General features: G+C 40.1%; 1 protein-coding gene across 2 annotated transcripts in view; it reads left to right on the top strand.

Moving 5' to 3' along the window:
• Positions 1–24,467, top strand: part of ATP9B (ATPase phospholipid transporting 9B (putative)) — a 581,467-nt gene that overhangs the window by 541,574 nt on the left and 15,426 nt on the right. For both annotated transcript variants that reach the window (XM_073631215.1, XM_073631214.1), the window contains exons 21-27: positions 6,734–6,823; positions 7,680–7,824; positions 9,093–9,157; positions 14,314–14,469; positions 18,768–18,832; positions 19,635–19,743; positions 23,159–23,216. In XM_073631215.1, coding sequence (XP_073487316.1) covers positions 6,734–6,823; positions 7,680–7,824; positions 9,093–9,157; positions 14,314–14,469; positions 18,768–18,832; positions 19,635–19,743; positions 23,159–23,216 — 688 coding nt within the window. The remainder of the gene's footprint in view (positions 1–6,733; positions 6,824–7,679; positions 7,825–9,092; positions 9,158–14,313; positions 14,470–18,767; positions 18,833–19,634; positions 19,744–23,158; positions 23,217–24,467) is intronic.

The following is a 24,467-nucleotide window of genomic DNA, read 5'->3' as shown; positions in this document are numbered from 1 at the left end:
ATTGGCTTTGAGTACAATCAGAGGTCATGTTTAGGCCCTATCAGTATTCTTCCAAAGGGCTTTAGCCTTCTATTCAATGGTCCGAACCTTTATGCAGGGGGCAACTTGCTTGCTTCCCCCCATTAGGTCACCTATGTGTCCTTGGGACTTGAACTTGGTGCTCTCTGTGTTACAGAAACAACCATTTGAACCTATCAAGAAAATTCCATTAGACTTGCTGTCGCACAAGCTAGCCTTCCTGATGGCTATCACCTCGGCTAGAAGGGTACGGAGTTGGCGGCCCCTTCATGCAGGGAACCGTACTTGATCCTCCATCACGACAGGTTCGTGTTACGACCTGTTCCATCCTTTTTACCAAAAGTGGTGATGGCCTTTCATTTAAATCAGGACATTATTTTGCCTTCTTTTTTCTCTCAACCTCGTTCGGTGGAAGAGAGACGACTGCATTCTTTGGACATTGTCTGGGTAGTCCAGGTTTATTTGTCTAGATCTGCGGAGATCTGAGGATCAGACTCCTTTTTTGTTTTACCAAAAGGACCCAAGAAGGGGCAGGCAACATCCAAAGCTTCCATTGCCAATTGGGTCCGTCAATTGGTCATTCAGGCCTATGGTCTGAAACGTAAAGCTCCTCCCTTTAGGGTGGGTGCTCATTCTACCAGGGGTGTAGGAACCTCCTGGGCTTTTTGCCATCAGGTATCTGTGGCTCAGATTTGTAAGGCTGCTACCTGGTCTTCAGTGCATACGTTAACAAAATTTTATCAAGTGGATGTTCGAGCAGCCAAGGATTCGGCTTTTGGCCACAGTGTACTGCGGGCTGTCGTATAAGGTCTGATGGTTATTTTTTCTCAGGGTGTCTCCCTCCCCTCAAGGCTATTGCTCTGGGACGTCCCAGCAAGTAATGAATACTAGCCTAACTTTGTGTCCCATGATGTATGAAAAAGAAAATAGGATTTTTTCGTAATACTTACCTGTAAAATCATGTTCTTTGAGTACATCCTGGGACACAGAGGTTCCTCCTCTCTTTTTAAAGATTCAGTGCTTTCTACAAAACTGAAGCACTTCCTGTATGGGAGGGGTTATATAGGGAATCACTTCCTGTCTTAAAGACCTTTGGTCTACCAGTGTCCATTCACCTGGAGATGAAGAATAAACCCAGCAGGTAATGAATATTAGCCTAACTCTGTATTCCATGATGTACTCAAAGAAAAGTATTTTACAGGTAAGTATGACGAAAAAATCCTATTTTTAATCCCAGACCCTATATCATTTATAAAGTTATTAAAAAGTAAGGGTCCCAACGCTGAACCTTGGGGTACACCACTGATAACCTTAGACCATTCAGAGTAAGAATCATTAACCATTACTCTCTGAATTCGATCTTTTAGCCAGTTTTCTATCCATTTACAAACTGATATTTCCAAGCCTGTAGACTTTACCTTACACATTAGTCGTGTGTAGGGAACTGTATCGAACGCTTCTGCAAAATCCAAGTATACCACGTCCACAGCCACCCCTCTGTCCAAGGTTTTACTTGCCTCATCATAAGAAGAAATCAGATTTGTTTGACAACGTCTGTCTTTCATGAATACATGCTGTCTGTTGCTTAAAATATTTTTTCCCAGCAAGAACTCATCTATGTGGTCTTTTATCAAACTCTCCAGTATCTTCCCGACTATAGAAGTTAAACTAACAGGTCTATAGTTACTTGGTAAAGACTTGTTCCCTTTTTAAATATAGGCACCACATTGGCCCTACGCCAATCCAGTGATACCTTTCCAGTTATTAACAAGTCTCTAAAAATTAGAAACAATGGCTTTGAAATGATAGAACTCAATTCTTTTAGGATCCGTGGGTGGATGCCATCTGGTCCAGGTGCTTTATCGACCCTAATTCTGTCTAAATATTTCTGGACCATATCACTTTGTGATATGGTCATTGTGCATCATTTGGGGATGTCAATAACATCCCCATTATGGACTTGAGCTCCCCCATGCTCCACTGTATACACAGAACTGAAGAATGTATTTAATACATTTTCCTTCTCTTTGTCCCCAGTCACCCACTCTAAAGTATTTTGTAAAGGGTCTACATGCTCAGACCTGACCTTTTTACTATTAATATATTTGAAGAATTTTTGGGGGTTTGTCCTACTATCTTTTGCAATCTGTCGTTCGTTTAGAATTTTTGCATCCTTGATTTCCTTTTTACATATTCTTTGTAACATTTAAACGACTAAAATAGTGTTCCTTCAATTTTATAGTTTTTAAAAGCTCTTTTCTTATTGTTTATAACTTTTTTTAACTTTGGCCGTGAGCCACATAGGTTTTATTTGTATCCTTTTAAACGTATTGCCCATGGGAATATACTTTTTAGTGAGTTCACAAACAGTCTTTTTGAAGAATAGCCATTTCTGTTCTGTGCTCATCAATGCTAATATTCCCTCCCAGTCTAAGTCCTGGAGAGCAGCCCTCATCCTTGGATAATTTGCTCTCTTAAAGTTGTGTTTCTCCTCTTTCCCGTGTGTGTTTTTTGCTTACATCTAACATCGAATGAAATTATGTTATGGTCACTGCTATCCAGATGTTCCTTTATATGAACATTAGTAATAAGCTCTGCATGGTTTGAGATTACCAGGTCCAACAGAGCATCATTCCTAGTTGGGGCCTCAATAAACTGGGCCATAAAATTTGACCTGTAATAGATTTATACATTTTTTGCCCTTTAACTGTTCCAGCAGTGCCATTCCGGGTAGTTAAATTCCCCTATTATTATCACGGTCCCAGCCCTTGCAGCTGTGCAAGGGGCTGAGTCTCCGCCTCCTCATTAACATTGGGTGGTCTATAACAATCTCCAATGATTAACTTTGAACTACACACATCTATATGCAGTTCCACCCATAATGCTTCAGCCTCATTATACTCTCCATCAATTAGGTCCTCAGTCACACTCGCTTTGAGATCACTTCTCACATAGAGACAGACCCTGCCACCTTTCCTTTTTACCCTATTTCTCCGAAAGAGTGCATAGCCAGGAATATTAATAGCCCAGCCATGTGAGGAATGAAGCCAAGTTTCAGCAATACCGATTACATCATAGCTCTCCTCGTGCACCGGAGCTTCCAACTCACCTATTTTGCTAAGCAGACTTCGGGCATTAGTGAACAAACACTTTAATGCATTATTACATTTTGCTCTGGTGTTTTGTATATCTTTTTTAGTAGTACAAATAGCACTATAATTTCCAATGGTAGTTATAGAAAAAAAACTTTATAAATGATTGCATGGCTATCTGAACAACAGTAAAGCTTCTAAATCTTGATTAACCACACTATTGAAGTATTCAAATGTCAAAATCTCCACAAAAAATATTACACTGAGGTTGGAAAACTGTGTTAAAGCAAAGTATATACCACAAGCTGCTGCATATACCATTAAACTGGCATTGCATGTTTTCTGGAATTCTTTCTGAACCCAGATACACACATCTAAAATCAACTTTGGTCCTTCAAAATGCTTTGTCCGTTCTTTGTCAGGTTCAGGGATAGAAGAGAGATATTTACTGAATAGTAAGATGTTGGAAAGAAGGGTGTATGCCAAAGCTCCAAATCAGAACTGAAGTTTGGAGCCCATGTAAACCATGCAGTGGAGGAAGATGCACACAAGATGCCTTGGAGTAATTTAGGCTAAATTCATTCCACATGCATTGCGTTTAGGGCCAGTTCACATCCCATGCAGTCCAGTGCATTTTTTTCTGCATCAAAAACGCATGGAAAGTAGGTTATATGGTTTCCAATGACATAGTTCACACCAGTGCAGTCAGTTCAAGGGCTTTCCAGTTCCAGAAAAAAAAGTTGAATATGCTGCATTTTTCCTGTACTGGAACGCAGTAAAACACATCAAAAATGCACTGGAACGTAAAAAAACGCACCGATCCCAAGTACAGTGAAAAAAACAGGAAAAAAGAAGAAAAAAAGTATCTGGAATGCATCCCAGAAAGGCATCAAAAATTTGTTAAAAACGTGCATGCAAAAACGCATCCGGAACGGATCTGTTTTTGTGCCGTAAGCCAGCCCTTAGTGTGCACCAAGCACACTTATGTTGGTGTACTTTTTTTTACCGGTATTTAACGCATTGCACATTGTTTACCATTTTTCTTTTTTTTTTTTTTTCTTTTGCAGCAGAAGAAGTTAAAGATGGTACTTTTTTTAAAAAAAAGCATTGCAACACATTGCACAGCACACAGCAACATAGTGTTTGAACTGGACACAATAAAAAACAATGTATTTATTTGTTGTATGTGAATGAACCCTTAACTGTATGCACAATCTTCTCATGGTACCTGCTTTTTTTGACCTGCTGTTTTCATATTATTTTCCTTGCACATGTTCACTTTCAGTGCAAAATAGATAAGGTGTCAAGTACAAACAAGACCTGAACAAACACACATGACGGAACAGAGGCTTGAATTTGGTAGTGAGAACTATAGCAAGGAGGCCAGCCTACTAGGATTACAGTTGGCTTGTGCTGTAATGTCCAAGACCAGGGGCTTCAGTGCTGAGAGATCTTATGTGTTGACTGTATGCAGGTTCTCTTTCTTTTGTGAGAGGAGTGGTGTGTGGGAGATGCACAATGCTGATCAACAGGTATAAGCTTTGTTTTCCATACAGAAGACCACATATTTAAAATTAATAAACTTCTAGATCCCCTCCAGTCCGGTTTTCGCCCTCAACACTCCACGGAAACTGCTCTCCTTAAACTCTCAAATGACCTACTAATGGCTAAAGCCAATGGACACTATTCGGTACTACTTCTCCTGGATCTCTCTGCTGCCTTTGACACAGTGGACCACCCCCTCCTCCTCAAAAAACTCCACTCCTTTGGTCTCCGTGACTGTACTCTTCGCTGGTTCTCATCCTACCTATCACACCGCTCCTTCAGTGTCACTTACAACTCTACTTCCTCCTCTCCTCTTCCTTTTTCCGTTGGGGTCCCCCAAGGTTCTGTTCTTGGACCTCTCCTTTTCTCAATCTACACCACCTCCTTGGGTCAGTTGATTGCCTCCCATGGCTTTCAATATCATCTCTACGCTGATGACACCCAAATCTATCTCTCCACCCCCCAGCTCTCTCCATCTGTCTCCTCACGCATTACCAACTTACTAGCAGACATATCAGCCTGGATGTCACATCACTTCCTCAAACTCAACCTATCCAAAACCGAGCTCATGATATTTCCTCCCTCAGGTGCCACTTCCCCTGCTTTCCCTGTCAATATCAACGGCTCAACTATCAACCCATCTCCCCACGCCAGGGTCCTAGGTGTAAATCCTGGACTCTGAACTAACCTTTCGACCCCACATTCTATCACTATCCAAAGCTTGCCGCCTCAATCTCCGCAACATCTCCAAGATACGCCCCTTCCTAACCAATGTCACCACAAAGCTTCTAATCCACTCCCTGGTCATCTCCCGCCTCGACTACTGCAACTCCCTCCTCATTGGTTTACCTCTAAATAGGCTATCCCCACTTCAGTCCATCATGAACGCTGCTGCCAGGCTCATCCACCACACAAACAGCTCAGCGTCTGCTACACCCCTCTGCCAATCCCTCCATTAGCTGCCACTCAATCACCGAATTAAATTCAAGATACTAAGTATAACTTACAAAGCCATCCACAACCTGGCCCCCAGCTACATCTCTAACCTAGTCACAAAATACCAACCTAATCGTTCTCTTCGCTCCTCCCAAGACCTCCTGCTCTCAAACTCCCTTGTCACCTCATCCCATGCTCGCCTTCAGGACTTCTCCAGAGCCTCCCCCATCCTCTGGAATGCTCTACCCCAATCCGTCCGTTTTTCTCCTACTTTATCCACTTTCAGACGATCCCTGAAAACTCATCTCTTCAGAGAAGCCTATCTGGCCCCCACCTAACAACTGTACATTTATCTTCTCAATCAGCACATCACCCACAGTTATTACCTCTTGTATCTCTTGACCTTCCCTCTTAGATTGTAAGCTCTAAGGAGCAGGGCCCTCTGATTCCTACTGTATCAAAGTGTATTGTATTTGTACTGTCTACCCTCAAGTTGTAAAGCGCTACGTAAACTGTTGGCGCTATATAAATCCTGTATAATAATAATAATAATAATAATAATTTCATGGTTGGTAAGGTTAAATAATGACAATAGTCCATGCAGTTCAACCTGTGTAGGTGTGCCAGTGTCGATAATAATTTTGCATATCCCTGTATGATGTGTTCACTAAGATGCACGTCCAACAGCATTTTAAAAATATCAATACTCCCCGCTGACACCACTAATTGTGAAAGAGAGTTCCACATCCTTATCGCTCCCTGACAGTGAAAAACCCCCTATGCAGCTTAAGGAACATAAAAGCCAAAGGAGCAAATCCATTTTGTTACAATTGGTTGGACTCAACAACTAGAATGCTCAGATTGTCCAACCCAGCCTAAATTGAAAGATATGTTTCACATTACATTTATATTTTAAGCCTTGTCGGAATATTAGCCATACAAATCCTTTCTATTCTTGTTGATACATTTCTATTTTTTTTTTCTATTGCTATATATTTTTTTCTGTAAAACAGTTATCTTTATATTTGTTGGGTATTCTGCTATCTTGCTTATATTTCTTGGGCACATACCCATTTTGCATTCATACATATTCCACAATTGTGTTTTGGGAAAGCGTAAAACTGATTTTGTTTTTATTAAAGGTAAGCAGTCGAAGTGAAGCTCATTTGGAACTTAACGCTTTCCGAAGAAAACATGACTGTACCTTGGTAATAGCAGGGGATTCTCTTGAGGTAAGATTATATGTAGGCAGTTTATATTGTATGCAAATATAATTTGTAAAATATGTCCTAAAGTATCTTAATTGAAATAGAATCAATATGTTTGAAAATAAAATAGGGAATGTGATTTTTGTACCGTATGGGGTGCACGTGTTATATGGCAATAGTGTGATACTCTGTGTACACTTTTAATAGGAAAAGGCCAAACAAATAGAGATGAAATATGTATTTATGTAAACATACTGGGAGAAATAAGGACTCAGGCATTGGCCTGTGCTTCTGAAAAATACCAGTATCTCATGTTGATCAAATGGCTTAAATTCCTTTGGGTTGATTTACTAAAGGAATAGAAATTGCTCCCTGAGATTGTAATTCATGCACATGATTAGATAATTGAAGAAAACACAGCTTTACTATATTTACAAAGCTCAGTGAACATTCACTTTGCAAAGTGAATTGTCCCAAATGAGTCACTGACCTGACACAATATGGAGATCAGCAGTCCTTATTTATTATGCTGCATGCTGGTTCTGGGTCTGTGTCCCAGAATTATTGAAGCTTTATTCAGACAATTAGAACTTTCCAAAGGAGGTCAGCAGTGGCAGCCCTCCCTATTTCTGTTAATACAAATTGACTTTCAAACAATGTAGTTCAATACTAAATCCAGTGATTTAGTAGTGGTGTAATGCTTATGGCAGTAACTAGTAGGAAACAGTTACGAATACGATTGCTTCTGTGGCATACTATATCAATGCTTTTTGCTCTGCTATTTTGAAAAGGCCTAATGATTTAGATTTTTGCCTTCCATCAAGTCTTTACTGACAGCATTTTCTAAAGTATATTAAATGTATCTCTCTGCACCCTCTAGGTGTGTTTGAAGTATTATGAGCATGAATTTGTTGAACTTGCCTGCCAGTGTCCTGCTGTTGTGTGCTGCCGATGTTCACCAACACAGAAAGCTCAGATTGTAAAGCTCTTACAGCAACACACAGGAAAACGCACATGTGCTATAGGTGAGGCAGCAATACCAGGGTAATATTAATAGGATCTCTGCCTTGTTATATAAGCTGTGACTTGGAAATGGAAAAAATGATTTTTTATTTTTGCCTGACCTTTTTAATCTTATGTGTATTCAGCTTCATTCACATCCATGCTCCGATGTATACCAAGCAATAATATGCATTTTCCCATTGTTTATGCTACCTTAAGAAAAATTACAGATCCTGTTCCCTTAAAGCAGATTAAACAGCACAGTGCTTGTGCTGTATAATCTCTCACCCGTCATCCGCAGCTGTCCTCTCTGCTCTCCTCTCTTCCCCTCACCCCCTCTTTCCTGCCTGTCAGCTACCTGTTCTGTGTCTCTGCCCCCCCATCCCTGCCGCTATTAGTAGAAATAAACTTTTACAAATGGTCACTGCCAGCCCCTGTATTATAGGCAGACATAGCACACTGTATAAGTATTTTATAAAAACGAGGCATGTAAATACAGTTTTTGAGCGATCTTCAGGCCGGTCACGTGACTCACGGCCGGTCTCCGGGGTTACTGCAGGAGGGGCTGAGCGGCCATGTGACCTCCCCTGCTGACTTCAGAGGGATATCTTGGCCCCTCCTGCAGAAGCCATATATCAGAGCTGTACAGCGGTCGCAAGTCACGTGACCGGCCTGAAGATTGCCCTAAAAAGGTGTTTACATGGCTCATTTTTATAAAAGACTTATGCGGTGTACTATGCCTGGCTATAATAGAGGGGCTGGCACAGCTTTGCACATTTGGGTTAACAAAGACTTTAAAGCGAAACTTCACTCTTTCAATCAACATTGACTATTTTAATCCTTATGCCGCTAGCATTAGTGAATAGATAGCAAAGTATATTATATTTACTTGTTTTAAAACTTTTTCACATTTCTTCAGTTACTTCCTGCTTTCCACACCTAAGCAAATGATGTCATACATTCCAGGAGTCTTCAGGAGGGGGAGGAGGGATTTTCTCAGCTAAGCACACCCTCCTGTCTGCATGCCTGAGCTAAGGGCAGATGGATTCCAGGAAGTAAATGCTACATGAATCTTTTGCCCCTACTCAAGATGGCAACACCCAAAAATGCTTGGGAGGGGGATTTCAAAGTAATATTAGAAATAGAGAGCAGCTGAGATCTACATGTGGTTTCCTGGAAAACTTCTGAATTTGATTTTTTTTTAATGCAAAGAGTTTGTGAATGCACAGCTTTCTTGCCTTTCTGCAAATGTCAAAGACGTTACTTATGTAATGACATTTTATTTTTTCAGGAGATGGAGGTAATGATGTGAGCATGATCCAAGCAGCTGACTGTGGAATTGGCATAGAAGGAAAGGTAATATTATTTTGTTTTAACATTCTATTGACATGCTGGCTACAGCTTTGCAGCCCTGCAGCTCTCATTGGCCCTCTTATGACTCCCCCCGCTTCCTTCCTGGCAAACTCTCACAAGAGTGAGAGAGAGAGCTGTGCATGATGTCATAAGCCTAGACTAATGACCAGACAAGATGGGCTGTATAAGGTATTTACTGTCAGAAAAAAAATGTTTTACTATCCAAAGTTAAAACAACAGGGGGAGAAGATTTCATAGATGGAAAGTTTACAAAATGACTGAACGGCCACTAAAGTCTTGTTTTTTTTTTTGTTTAAACACTTTAATACCAGGCACTTTTACCCCCTTCCTGCTCAGACCAATTTTCAGCCTTTAGTTCTCTCACACTTTGACAATTTCTCAGACATGCTACAAAAGCATAGGCCAGGATGGAAGGGGCATTGGGGACAATGAAAACTAGTGTCTTTTCTAACTCCTCCTTTGCTGCACACCCAACATTTTTTTTTACGTCGTCTTCCGGTTTCTGATGGTAGAATATTTTCAGGGAAATGGCGCTAATGCAGTCTGCTGACACAATCGGAGCAAATGTTTTCTCGGGGGGGTCCTTGCTGGTAGACTTGGGCAGTGACAATATCTTCGATAAACTTGAGGAAGGTGTTGGGTCTTTCCCTTGACTTTTGATAGGTGATGTATGCATTAAAAATGGATGAATTGAAATTCTAAATTGCAACCTTTTTATACCAGAAGAGGGACTTTCGTGTTGATAAATAGGGCTGCAGCATTCGATCATTTAAATCCGTCAAAAAAATCCAAAAAATTGGCATGTGGTGGATGAGAATGCTAGACCAATAAATTTTCAGTGTTGGCCTGCACACCTGGCTGTGCTGTGAAAGGGGAGATTGTAGCTGACACTGAGCTAGAAGGCAGCCACAATGGGTTTGCTAAGGCGTCTAGAAGATGGGTTTGGGCCCTAATACTTTGGGGCTGGCATGAACTTCCTGTGCTGGTACTGGGCCTTTCTTCCTAGGGTCTAAAGCTGGTGATTGCTGATTGGCCATTGGGGTGTATGGCACTGCTGGTGACTGCCTGTTCTTCAGAGCGTCTTCTTTTAGGATGGACTGCTTTCTCTTCCAATTCAGTCGCCAATGCACTGCTTTCGACGGGCTCAAATCTTGAATCACATTTGGACAATGAAAGCTCCCCTCTTATCCATCAGGCTTAGGATTTGATATGCCTTCAGTGGTAAAAAATGTTTTGGACATTGTGGCTGTATGACGGGTGACACTGATGGGCTTCAGGACAGGTACACTGGGCTGCACGACAGGTACGCTGATGGGCTGCATGACAGGTAGTGATGGGCTGCATGACAGGTACTCTGATGAGCTGCAAGGCAGGTACTCTGAAGGGCTGGAGACAGGTACCCTGATGGACTGTTGACAGGTACTTGGGTACTCTGATGAGATGGTGACAGGTACTCGGGTACTCTGATGGGCTGGTGACAGGTACTCGGGTACTCTGATGGGCTGGTGACAGGTACTCGGGTACTCTGATGAGCTGGTGACAGGTACTCGAGTACGCTGATGGGCTCACAGACAGGTCCTCTCTTTTTAGTGGGGTAATCTGGGCACAGAAATGCACACTGTAAATTATAACTCACTGAGGAGGGCATCTTATGGTATATAATTTACTCCGCCTGTGTCTTGTACTGCACAATTAAGATAACAGGAATTTTGGCTTGCCTGCAAATTTCATATCTTAGAGTACAGTACAGGACACAGGCCACCCGCCATTCCATTTCTTGGTTTATTCTGCATAGCTTGCTACAAAACTGAGGAGTCATAGAGTAGGAAAGCTGAGGGGACATGTCCTCTAAAGCTTTGTCAGTGTCCAATCACCTGAAGATACACAACTATAGCCCGTGGTTTATGTACTGTACGCCAAAATATGGAATTTACAGGTAGGTCAAAATTCTTCTTTTTTTGGGTGAGTTTTACCAGGTACGTTATGCCGAGCCCCCCCCCCCATTCATGATGTGCATGCTTAGGGGATCCTACATCCAGCAGTCTCCTGCTTGTCAACATCACTGCTGTTGTCACGACACAGAAGAAATGTGCCCCATCTAAACAATTGCGCCCAGGGCAGCCACCCCTCTCACCCACCTCTTGTCCTGGCCCTGATGTTATATACTCTGGGTGACAAATAAACCCTGAACCCCTGACACAGCAATTATAGGCTGACGTTGGTTTCTTCCAGCCCAGGTCAGTATTGTTCTGCATAATCCATTTAATAACATTCTGTGGTCATCTATTTGATTCTTTTTTTGGTGTATATGGACAGGTAATTAGTTTAGTATCTGCATACCCACAGCAGAAAATATGACTGGTCCAGTAAACAGTAAACTGTTCATAAAGGTTTCATCTACTGAATCCAACCCAAATAAAGCTAAAGAATTGTAGCTGTAGTCAGCGATTCCTGGAGGGTTTTTTGTGGTTTTTTTTTCTTTTTAAAGTGATCAAGTCAGGACCCTAGGTACCAGCAAGATGCTCATGTGTCAGGTAAATGTTAATATCTGATGCACTTCATTTACAATGGTAACTTGGTTAAAAAGTTGAGCTCCGTCCATCCCAACTGTGCTGTCTCTTCATATGAAATCCTACAAGAGAGCAAAATCTGTTATTAAAGTGTTACTAAACCCACAACAGTAAAATCAGTCTGTATATAGAGAAAAGCATGCTTGTTATACTCACTGTGGAACCTAAGGGGTTGATCCTTTGCATTGTGTAAAAAGGCTGTTTGATCCTGTCTTCTCTGATCCTCCCCTTCTCTGACAGTCCCTAAGCCATCTCCTGATAGAACATAGCCTTAGGGGCACTCTGCAGATGCTCAGTTTGGTGTGTATTGCTAGAGAGTTTGTTTTTCTTGGGATGGTGCATGTGATCAGCACAGGGCCAGTCAGCACTGTCAAGACAGAGGGTCAGGGGTCCTGAAGCCTCAGAGGACAGTCAGAGTAGAATGAAAACTCCTCCTACAAGCTTTAACTAGACACTGATAATATTCACAAGACTGCTATATACTGATGAGAAAAGGTATTTAGCAGTTTAAATTTGCTAAAATAATTGCATTTCCGTGTTCTTTGCACTGTGTGAGGCCAGATATAGTGATTGCAGAGTCCTGGGTTTAGTAACACTTTAAGACCTATGCACAATCTTTCATTCATAAAAAGAGGCTCCCAGCATACTATGGGCTACCTAACACATAAAGCTTGTATTGCAGCTCCCTATCTGATAGTAACCTGGGATTGAGACATTTTATAAGTGATAATTCACTGCTGCAGTATCATTGAAAATCAAGGCATCTTACAGCACAGCTGAAAAACAAGCTTGCTAATGATGTTAAAATTAGTCTAGAGCTCCATCTACTGGATGGACACATTAAGACAGCAGTAAAAGCCCAGCATGACTTATGAGGATTGATGCTTTTTTTTAACAGGTATATTGAGTTGAATTGTAATAGTTTATGGTGAATTCCAGCAGCAGGCCAAAAGCAGGATAAGGGCCAGTGCGTTTGTTTCTGCATGCAAAGTAGGTTAGATGGTTTTCAGTGGAATAGTTCACACCAGTGCTTGCAGTTCCAGTGTGTTCCAATTTCAGAAAAAAAGTATAACATGCTGCATTTTTCCTGCACTGGACTGTACTGGAATGCTGTAAAATGCATCAAAAATGCACTGGAACACACATGTCCTTATTTAAGGTTAAGAAAAAAATAGGGGGAAAATGCACTGGACTGCAACAAAATCACGCATGCAGAAAAGCATCTGGACTGCGTTTCTATAGTGTGAACTGGCCCTAAAACCCAAAATGAAAAAAAGTATATTGCAGCTTACCAATTCTTTGATATGGTGACGACATTCATTTTCTTTTTTTATTTTCACCCGTTGATCTGACCAGTAATTTTCAACTTTCTTTAACAGAAGAAGCTAAAAGTCCAGCAAAAGTGGCAGTTATAGGGTTCAGACTATTAAACACTGAAAGGGGTGCTTACAATGGTCATCTTTTATTCAATAATGTAAACCCTTTATCAGTTCAAAACATGTTGCTGTACATGCTTAAAAAGTTATAGCAGGAGTTGAACTTTATTTGTTAGTCAAGTCTATGTATATCTGCTAGTGCATTTCAAGTTTATGTAAAGCGACTAGTGCATCAACCCTTTCTACTAGATTACAATACTACAAGTATGACTGCATTGCTCCTCCATAGAGTGGAGCCACCCTAAGACAGGAAGATAGAAAACCAATGCAGCCAACACATTTAAGGATTGGTAAGCTACAATATACAGCATTTTTGTTGTTGAGTTTTTATACTGCTGTAAGAGGAAGAAATTAAATTTGGTGCTATTTGAAAAAAAAAAAAGAAAATACCATTACTAGTCTAAATGGACAGCTACCATATAAAAAATGTTGATTATCAAATCACTACATGACAATAGCCCTGTCCCCGTTGTAGGACAAATTATTGTACAAAATATATAAATACCAAGGTATAACAATCCCCATAAAATCCTACCCACCACACTCTCCACTATAGGGAGAGCTCTCCTATGTACAATTTTTACAGTACTGTCAATCCAACTTCCCTGGAAAGTCAATATTTCTGTCCTAAATGAAGAGGTCATGGTAGTAGAGGTAGGTGGGGTACACGGTGTGTGTCAAAGTGGGTACCCAACCAGTTTTACTGGTCAAACATGGCTTCATGAGAGATCAGATACTACTCAGTTGGACATTACAGCAGACAGTCCCAGTGTCAATGATAGTTATGTAGATTAATAAACAGTTGCTGTGCATTCATTAGACTGTGCCAACACAGTGTATATATGAGAGAATACTTAATTTTTTAAATATTTGGACAATAAATGGTCTTAAAACAGGAGCATGGCTAGTTTAGCATTGTCACTTAATACTTGACATTAATATTATTGTTGTTTTATATGGTAACTCTTTGATTTAATCCAGTAATGGTGTTTTCCTATTATTTTTTTATTTTGGTGTGTGAAGTCACTGTAGATTCTGGACAGAAAATAAATGTATAGGCCTACAGTTGGGTTTGTGTTTGGGTGAAATCTTAATATTTTGCTTGTAAACGTATTCATTATTTTTTTTGCAGGAGGGAAAACAGGCTTCCCTTGCAGCTGACTTTTCCATCACACAGTTTAAGCACATTGGCCGTCTTCTGATGGTACACGGGCGGAACAGTTATAAAAGATCAGCAGCACTGGGGCAGTTTGTTATCCACAGGGGCCTTATTATTTCCACTATGCAGGTAATATCAGAAATGCCATGCAAATCATCCAAAAAAGACAAGACATTTACTAATTGTTAAAAGCAATGGCTTCCTCTTGACTGTCTCAGAATTACAGTACAGTAGTGTAAGTCAGCATACATCTGCTTTGTTTTTGCTTTGTAGTTTCATGTCAAACTTGTATATCTGAGTCAGATAATCAGTTTATGGTGTGGTAGGTCAAACTAATACCTTTGTTTTAAGAAGGGCATACTGTGCATTGCAGTTGTTCTGGGCAAAAATTGTTGGGTTCCTTTTGCCCCACCGCATGATAAGCTGACTTTTCTTTTCAGTTGAGTTCTCCTCAAGCCCTACTTTATAGAGTTTTGTTTTCCATACCAACTGATGGAGATCACAAAGGCAGCAACAGCACGTTGGAAAAGTGACTCTGTACATTTATACTGTAATAGAATTTAGCATTTCAGGATGGAAATTTGCCACATTATCATACACCATCCTTATTTACAGAATGAACCCTTTGTTACAAGCAGTGCTGCCATCAGAATAAATAAAATAGTGGCGCTGTAAACACCATGAAAGATTGAATAATGGTGAATCATATAAATATTAGTGATAACCAGTGATATAAAACACAACAACTGGAGGTGCTATAGCTATGCCAAACAGCCATATGATATATAATCGTGATAAGTGCTGTAGCTATGCCAGACAATTCTATGATGTATAATCGTGGTCCTTCAAATAAATAAACTTTTCCTTTAGTGACTAAAGAAAACTGTAAAGAAGGTCAAAACATCTATAAGCAGTTCATGCAATATTGAAGATGAAATGTTGAAATGAAGTCCGTGCAATATACTATGTGACAAAGAGTGAATCTAAAACATCAATCTTCCTGTGTCATAGACATCTCCTCCACCACAACAGCTGTGATTGTGATCCACTCTTATGGAGCCGCACTCCAATCTTTCATGGTGTTTACAGCGCCACTATTTTATTTATTTTGAATACGTTTTCACATTATCTTTTTCAAGTTTGGCAGCTACAGGTATTACAGTTTGGTTTGCACCATAGCGCAGTGGTGGTTCATCAAGTTTATTTTTGCGCGACACTTGATAACCGTTTTTTAATACTGCCATCAGAATTAGAAGGCATATTGTATTTTAAATCTATGGGATGACAAAAACTCCTTTACCTTTTTTCTTTTCTGACACTTTCACTATTCCATCTCTTCTTCCTGCACTCTCTTCTACAACCTACACATTTAATTTCTCAACTCTACTACAGAAACAGTATCTCCATCAACCCTTTATCAGTTTAGGTCTTTAACTTTAAGTCATTGTTCCGTTAATCCTTCTGTTCAGCTGACTATATATATATATATATATATATATATATATATATATATATATATATACCCCTCATGTTTTTCTAAATATTTTATTATATCTTTTCATGTGACAACACTGAAAAAAGTACACTTTGCTACAATGTAAAGTAGTGAGTGTACAGCTTGTATAACAATGTAAATTTGCTGTCCCCTCAAAATAACTCAACACACAGCCATTAATATCTAAACCGCTGGCAACAAAAGTGAGTACACCCCTAAGTGAAAATGTCCAAATTGAGCCCAATTAGCCATTTTCCCTCCCCGGTGTCATGTGACTCGTTAGTGTTACACAGTATCAGGTGTGAATGGGGAGCAGGTGTGTTAAATTTGGTGTTATCACTCTCACTCTCTCATACTGGTCATTGGACGTTCAACATGGCACCTCATGGCAAAGAACTCTCTGGGGATCTGATGGTGTGTGTGGCGGCAACCAGGTGAGGTGTACAAAGACAAGTGTGTCTTGCCTACAGTCAAACATGGTGGTGGGAGTGTCATGGTCTGTGGCTGCATGAATGCTTCCGGCACTGGGGAGCTAAAGTTCATTGAGGGAACCATGAATGCCAAAATGTGCTGTGACATACTGATGCAGAACATGATCCCCTCCCTTCGGAGACTGGGCCGCAGGTCAGTATTACAACATAACGACCCCAAACACACCTCCAAGATGACCACTGCCTTGCTTACGAAGCTGAGGGTAAAGGTGATGGACTGGCCAAGCCACCCTAAGTAAAAATGTCCAAATTGGGCCCAAAGTGTCAATATTTTGTGTGGCCACCATTATTTGCCAGCACTGCCTTAACCCTCTTGGGCATGGAGTTCACCAGAGCTTCACAGGTTGCTACTGGAGTCCTCTTCCACTCCTCCATGACAACATCACAGAGCTGGTGGATGTTAGAGACCTTGCGCTCCTCCACCTTCTGTTTGAGGATGCCCCACAGATGCTCAATAGGGTTAAGGTCTGGAGACTGACAGGCTTACCCCCCAGCCCTTCAACCTATGCAGCAATGCTGGCAGCACTCATATATCTAATTCCCAAAGACAATCTTTGGATATGACTCTGAGCATGTGCACTCATCTTCTTTGGTCGACCATAGCAAGGCCTGTTTTGTGTGGAACCTGTCCTGTTAAACCACTGTATGGTCTTGGCCACTGTGCTGCAGCTCAGTTTCAGGGTCTTGCCAATCTTCTTATAGCCTAGGCCTTCTTTATGTAGAGCAACAATTCTTTTTTTCAGATCCTCAGAGAGTTCTTTGCCATGACGTGCCATGTTGAACTTCCAGTGACCAATATGAGAGATTGAGAGAGATAACACCAAATTTAACACACCGGCACCTGTTTGTTGCCAGCAGTTTAGACATTAATGGCTGAGTGTTGAGATATTTTGAGGGGACAGCAAATTTACACTGTTATACAAGCTGTACATTCACTACTTTACATTGTAGCAAAGTGTAATTTATTCGGTGTTATCACATGAAAATATATAATAAAATATTTACAAAAATGTGAGGGGTGCACTCACTTTTGTGTAAGATACTTTGTGTGTGTGTGTATATATATATATATATATATATATATATATAGTAGAGACATGCATATGACCTGTAATTATTCCAGATCATGAACCAGAACATAGTGAGAAATGTAATGTAATTAGTGCCTATTACTTGAAACTTCCTGTTCTGGAAAAATATACAGTGGAAACTTTGTACAATAATCTGAGAACATGCAAGGTACACTGGTTAACCTCCTTAGCGGTATTCCCGAGTGTAGCTCGGGGTGAATTTTCGCTACCAAAAGCGGTAACCCGGAGCCACACTCGGGATTGCATCGCAGGATCCAGGCAAAGTTACCTTGTCCCCAGGATCCTGCGATGTCTCCCCGCCTGTGTCTGCCAGCCGTGTCTCCGCTCGATCTATCACAGTGCCGAGCTCCGCTCCCTGCAAGCATTGCGATGCACGGGGACGGAGCACGGCGCCAAATTCAAAAAAGTTAAAAACACATTGCACATACACTGTAATCTTACAGATTACATTACTGTATCACATTATTTCACTTCCCCTTTGTCCCTAGTGGTTTGTCCAGTGCCCTGCATGCAGTTTTATATTATATATACTGTTCTTTCTGCCTGGAAACTGGAGATTGTCCATAGCAACCAAAAAGTGTCCCTTTACATCAAAAGCGGTTTTAGACCAGCTAGAAAACAGCGATAATAAATTAGAATCACTTGCAGAATTGAGCAATAGTGATTTGTGGGGAAATTCATCATCAAACACTGAAAGCAATAACAGTGACAATTCTGCAACTGAGCAAATTTCAGTGTTTTTGATTTGATTACATTATTGAATAATTTTTATTAGTATTATATTATTTGTGTAGCACCCTCTACCAATAGGTAATAGGTAGTTGCTAGTAAGGTATTTTTACTGTTCTGAAGGTGAAATTGTCACCAGGGCAAGAAATGCAGGCAAACCTCTCTGGTACAACAACAATAAAACACATATAGTAAGATATAAGGAAGCCTGGAATCTCCATTTGCTTTCTTTTCAGCTCCTGACAGCATTGTCACAGGGACATGAAGTGAGGGGAAATCACCCTAGTGTGGCCACAGATAGCATTAAAACCCTAGCAGCAAATCTAACCTTATTCTCCCTAACATGTAAAAAATAACCATCAGTAGATAGATGCTGCATTCTCTCTGTTTTTATGGTCAGTCTTGAAAAATGAAAGATAACCCACTACATACAGAAATAAAAATGTTTCCATTGTTAGGACACACTTGTGCATTGATTTACCTGGCATTTTTCAACAGTATTATGTATGTGTTACAATATAAAATGGAATATTCCTTAAAATATTGTTTATTTGAAGATCAGTGACCCAGCACTGAAAATGCTAAAATGTATTCATTTTTCATCTCTTGATTCCTTTTAAGGCTGTGTTTTCCTCAGTATTCTATTTCGCATCTGTTCCTTTGTACCAGGGATTCCTAATGGTAGGGTAAGTAAAAACTAGTATTTAGTTGGTGACAACGTAGTAACAAAACTATTTTTGTTTGATTACATCAGGGCCAAGATCAGTTGGTTGCCTTTTAATTATGTCTAAAGGAAAATGTTATAATTAGTTTTTCCCATATTATTCATGCACTAATAGTTAACATGGCGAGGGAGCAAAAAAAAAATGTCCTTTTAAAAAAACAACAGATATTTTCAGGCAAATGAAAGTAATTGACACTGCAGGGGCTGACTGGCTGCTATTCAGCTGTGTATCCACACCAGGTACATAGTTGTTTTCTCATTGACAGTAATGATGAAGCAGCCAAGTAACAGGCATGTGAAGTACTGATGGAAGAGCCGTGAAATAATCATTTGCCATACATGTTTGTGCAGTAATTGTATCTCATCAAGAATGTTGGAGAAATGCGGTAATTCATAAATTGCAACCTACCCCTTGCGGTTCTCCTTGCTGCCTCCACAGCAGGGCTCCGCTTTTACACAAGTTGCACAGTGACATTTGTAGTGTTTTCACAGCTCCCCACAGTACTCTGTACAAAGATCTTAACAGGGTAGTGCCCACTGGTTGTGATTGTTAACCTCAGTAATCCATACTATGGTGGAGGTTTTTTTGTTTTAGTGATATTGTGATACACTGTCAGCACAACAAGCTAGCCACATAAAGTACATTGATCTTGCTTAACGGCTGAAAACTTATTTTTCACCTGAGGCTACTACATGTTGAAAGAAATGATGTTAATAGATGCATGTATTTTGAAAAAAATGATCTTTTTAATTATTTTTCCAAGGTATGCAACAATCTACACAATGTTTCCTGTGTTCTCATTGGTGCTGGATCAAGATGTGAAACCAGAAACTGCCCTTCTCTACCCAGAGCTGTATAAAGACCTCACAAAGGTAATCCACAAGGTCCATAAAACATACCAGGGAAATGCCATAGTAAATGCATCCACAGGACAGGCTTTGTGAAAACATAATATACATACTATTTTATTATTAAATATAATTATGCCCTGAGACTATTCTATCAATATAGAATGTGAGCAGATAAAATATGGCAGTTGGTTATACAAGATATAATTTTTTTTTATTTGGTTTTATCAAAATAGGAAGATACAATATAACAGTAGAAATTATGCTTTGCCACCTCTGATTTTCAAAAATTTCTCATAGCTGATTGATCAGTTTTATGAATTAGCATAATAAGTGGATGGCAACTCTATATTGTGAGATTAAAATGTGCTTGTTAAGCTACCGTATAAGCTGAGTTTTTCAGCACATTTTTTTGTGCTGAAAAAGCCCCCTCAGCTTATACTCGAGTCACTGTGCTCATCTGCAGCCTCATACGCCTGATCTCCCAACGCTGTGACATGCAGTCTAGTCGGCAGCCGTCCAGTGTAACAAAGCCCCGCCTTCTCCTCGTGCGTGACAGGCGGAACACTGACTCACTGCTGGGAAACTGAATCAGTGTTCCATCATGGACGAGGAGGAGGCAGGGCTTTGTTACACTGGACGGCCGCCGTCTAGACTGACTGCATATCACAGCGCCGGAGATCAGGTACATGAGGCTGGAGATGGGCAGAGTGAGGCATGCAGATGGACACAGTGCAAAGAGATGAGCACAGTGAGGCATGCAGATGAGCACCGTTGACCTTCTTTTCCACTTACAGTAGCTGCTGCATTTCTCACCCTAGGCTTTAAGTCAATAAGTTTTCCCAGTTTTTTGTGGTAAAATTAGGTGCCTCAGCTTATATTCAGGTCGACCTATACTCGAGTATATGCAGTATTTTATATGATTTAAAGGCACTTTTACAGGTATATATATCTAAAAACAAAAGCCTAAGCATAATATCACATTGGGCAAAGGTGTCTTCCACCTAATACAGTGTAACAAAAAGATTATGATCTGGTGCCTAGAATGCTATGCATCCATCCCTTACATCTACATACACAATCAAAACAAATGCCCACGGGACTTTAAATGAGGCGTAACATTGGAAAGATTTTGTATAAAACATTAATGTATGAACATTACATGACAATCTCACAAATAAAAAGCTGGTTGATTATGTTTGACATACAGCAAGTAAATTACACATGTTGGCAATTGATCCATACACACATTACCACAGAGTTAAATTACTAAAAAAGTGTGCACCATATAAACTTGACGCATTTTGTGAATAACCTTCACTTCTTCAGAGGTAGATGCCATCCGTATAAAATCTGTAGGCTAGAGAATACCGTTTCAAAATGTGTTTAAACACTCCCTGTGAAAGGGGAGAAATATATCATATGGCTCAATGCATGTCATTGATTAATAAAGGGGAATACTTACAAACAAAATTAAATGTTGCAGCACCTCCAAATGTTTCCCACCACACAGTATATGGCCCGGAAGTTGTGGAGGGGGTTTAGGACATCCAAAGAGTGGCACAGGAAGGTGTGAAGATGGATAATTAAGACCCAAAATCCCACCTGTGAAACAAAAAAGGCAAATAGAGGGAAATGTAAATCCCTGTATACTACAGCCTCACTACCAATGCTACTCAGAGGAAATGTATTCCATATCTCAAATGCAAAATAAACAAGGTGGCTGAATGCGATAGCTCCGTGATATAGGAGTATAGATATAGGTAGGTGATTTGACAAAAATTATGAGGATAATAGGATTACCAAAAGGATACAAGAATCCTGACAAATAAAGGAAAAAGAAAAACTGTGCCATTACCCACATGAGCCTATAGAAAGGATGAACAACACAAATACAGATACACCATGGGCTGTAATGTGTGGACTGAGAACCTCCAGCATGAAGAACACCAGTCTTGGGTGAACAACTAACCCCTGGAAAGCCCCCCTTAATTTATCCCCGAAGGGGGGACAGGAAGCCAACAACATGTGAGTCCACAGCTAAGGAACCGGGGTCCCACCTTTAAAACCCACAAGCTGTGGGCAAGGTGGTGCCAGGACCGTAGCCCACACCAGGGAGCAACCACCTGATTTAAAAAAGATATGTTGAGGCATTGCCTCATGACAACGCAGGCAGCTATCTGGAAATCCACTACCCCACCACACATCTTAGAATGGGCCAAAATTCCAAATGACATTATGACAATGGAAACTGTAGTGGCCACAGACAGCAATGACCCCAAAAAGACCCACATTATGTGGACATGCTGACGGGCTCACCAAGACTCTGATAGCTTCCATGCTCTTTATTATTGTGAGCTAATACCTTGCTTCACATAGGCAGACCCATGTGGACAGATTGTTCCATATGTGGTGAACTTATGTATGTGTGTTTGTGACCATTTTCCGAACTTTGGTAACTTAAACTGGCCTGGGTTCCCACTTTCATGCCCCGTCCCTCTCCCAGTTTCCCTTTCTTCTTTGGAAAGTATCAATATTATCACAGTGGCTAAGTGCTTAGCTCTTCTGCTTGGCAGCACTACGGTCATTGATTGGAATCCCAACCATGGCACTACTTGCTTGGAGTTTGCATGTTCTCCCTGTGCCTGCGTGGGTTTCCTCCCACACTCCAAAGACATGCTGGTAGGTAAATTGGCTCCTGTCTAAATTGACCCTAGTATGTTTATGTATGAATGTGAGTTAGGGACCTTAGATTGTAAGCTCCTTGAGGGCATGGACAGATGTGAATGTACAATATATGTGTAAAGTGCTACGTAAATTGACGGCGCTATATAAGTACCTATAATAAATAAATATTATGTTCTCTTGCTTAATGTTTTTTTTCACTTCTTATTGCTTTTCCAAAAATTGAATGTTGTTTATAATCATTATGTTAAGGAGTAAAAGAAAAATGTTTTTAATTTGCTTGGTTGATTGTTTTAGTCAGGTACATAATATTGCATATGAAGATTTTGCTCAGCGTCCCAGCTTTTTCTGAAATTGGGTTTGTACTATTCGTAGCCAGCTGTTCTAGGTGTCTTTTTATGTGTGCTTTGCTGCATATTGTTTTCAGACCTCTTTAGAAAACCTAAAATGCCCTGACATACCAATTCCATTGGTGCAACCTGTATGTATTGTTTATATGAAAATGCAGTGTTTATATTTAAAAAAAAAAAAAAAACATAAAAAGCATCAGTTTAAAAAAAGATTGACCCAAACTATTTCAATGCCCCTTTAAGTTATCGGAGAAATCAAATTCAATTCATGTTTTCAGTTTTCTGCATTTATTTACAATTGATGATATGAGAAGAAATGTAAACTTTGTATGTACTTTGATTGTGGCTGTTCAGTACTATTTGTGCGATCCTGTTTCTTTAACATTTCTTTTCATTCTTCACAGGGAAGATCCTTGTCGTTTAAAACCTTCCTCATCTGGGTTTTAATCAGCATATACCAAGGTAAGAGAGACTCATTTAGGCAGACGAAAGGATTTTTGTCTGCCATTATTGTTTTCCTTCCAGGTTTGCTTCCGCCAGCTTAAAATTTTTATCAACAGTCATATATTGCTTTCTTTTTATCAGGTAAATCGATAGTCCGGCAATGCATCCTGCCAATGTGCAGTGCATGATGGTTGATTGGTATTTGTATTAATGAACATCATTTAAAATCAGTGCTGTTTAACTTTTTCCTCTCATATTGCACATTGTTCAGTCTGTGCTAAAATTAGGGTTAGGTTTGCAAAGTGATTTCATTACTTTGCAAAATATCTTTTTGTGCTTCATAGACCAGTTTTCTTATTTGTAGTTACACAGTTATTATGGGATAAAATACACCTACAAGCAATTATAAAATCACTCTATAGTCTGGTTATGTATTCACTGAGATTATCTAAATGTACTTATAAATATATACACTATATTACCAAAAATATTGGGACGCCTGCCTTTACATGCACATAAACTTTAATGCCATCCCAGTCTTAGTCCGATAGAACAACTTTGGCATGAATTAGTGCGGAGACTGTGAGCTAGGCCTTCTCGTCCAACATCAGTACCTGACCTCAGTAATGCGCTTCTGGAAGAATAATAGTAATATAGTGTATGTATTCAAATATATCATTATATAACTATTTTTCCCATAATCCCTTGCATAGCTAAAATCAGTCAAAATATGTCAACGTAGAGTGTCTTCAACAACTGGAGGGAAAAAAATTGTAGGTAGCTGTAAAAGGGGAGACCTCATCAGTTCATGGATATTCATTGGTGTTTCAGTCAGCAGGTTGGAGGCTAATATGTAAAACAGAAGGCTGCAGTAGTTAATAGGAGTGTTACCGTTGCTAGACATAAATAAATTGCAAAAGTGCCTGAACGCAATCCCCAGATCTGTGCCTCAATACAATCTTGTCTTGGAGGTCTACAGACAATTCTTTGGACTTCATGGCTTGGTTTGTGCTCTGACATGCACTGTTAACTGCGGGACCATATATAGACAGGGGTGTGCCTTTCCAAATCATGTCCAATCAACTGAATTTACCACAGGTGGACTCCAATCAAGTTGTAGAGACATCTCAAGAGATCTCAGAAATATTTTAATATCTCTAATTTATATACAAAGATCATTACCCCTGAAAGAAACAATTAGGGCAAAAGAAAAAAGGAAAAAACTACCTTTTCTGTTTGCTTCTTAGTCATGCTAAGTGCAGACATTAA

Source organism: Aquarana catesbeiana, linkage group LG05 (genome assembly GCF_042186555.1).
Source record: "Aquarana catesbeiana isolate 2022-GZ linkage group LG05, ASM4218655v1, whole genome shotgun sequence".
In the NCBI taxonomy this organism is placed as follows: domain Eukaryota; kingdom Metazoa; phylum Chordata; class Amphibia; order Anura; family Ranidae; genus Aquarana; species Aquarana catesbeiana.
Note: the sequence above shows the minus strand (reverse complement) of the source record. Positions and strands in the feature narration are given on the sequence as shown.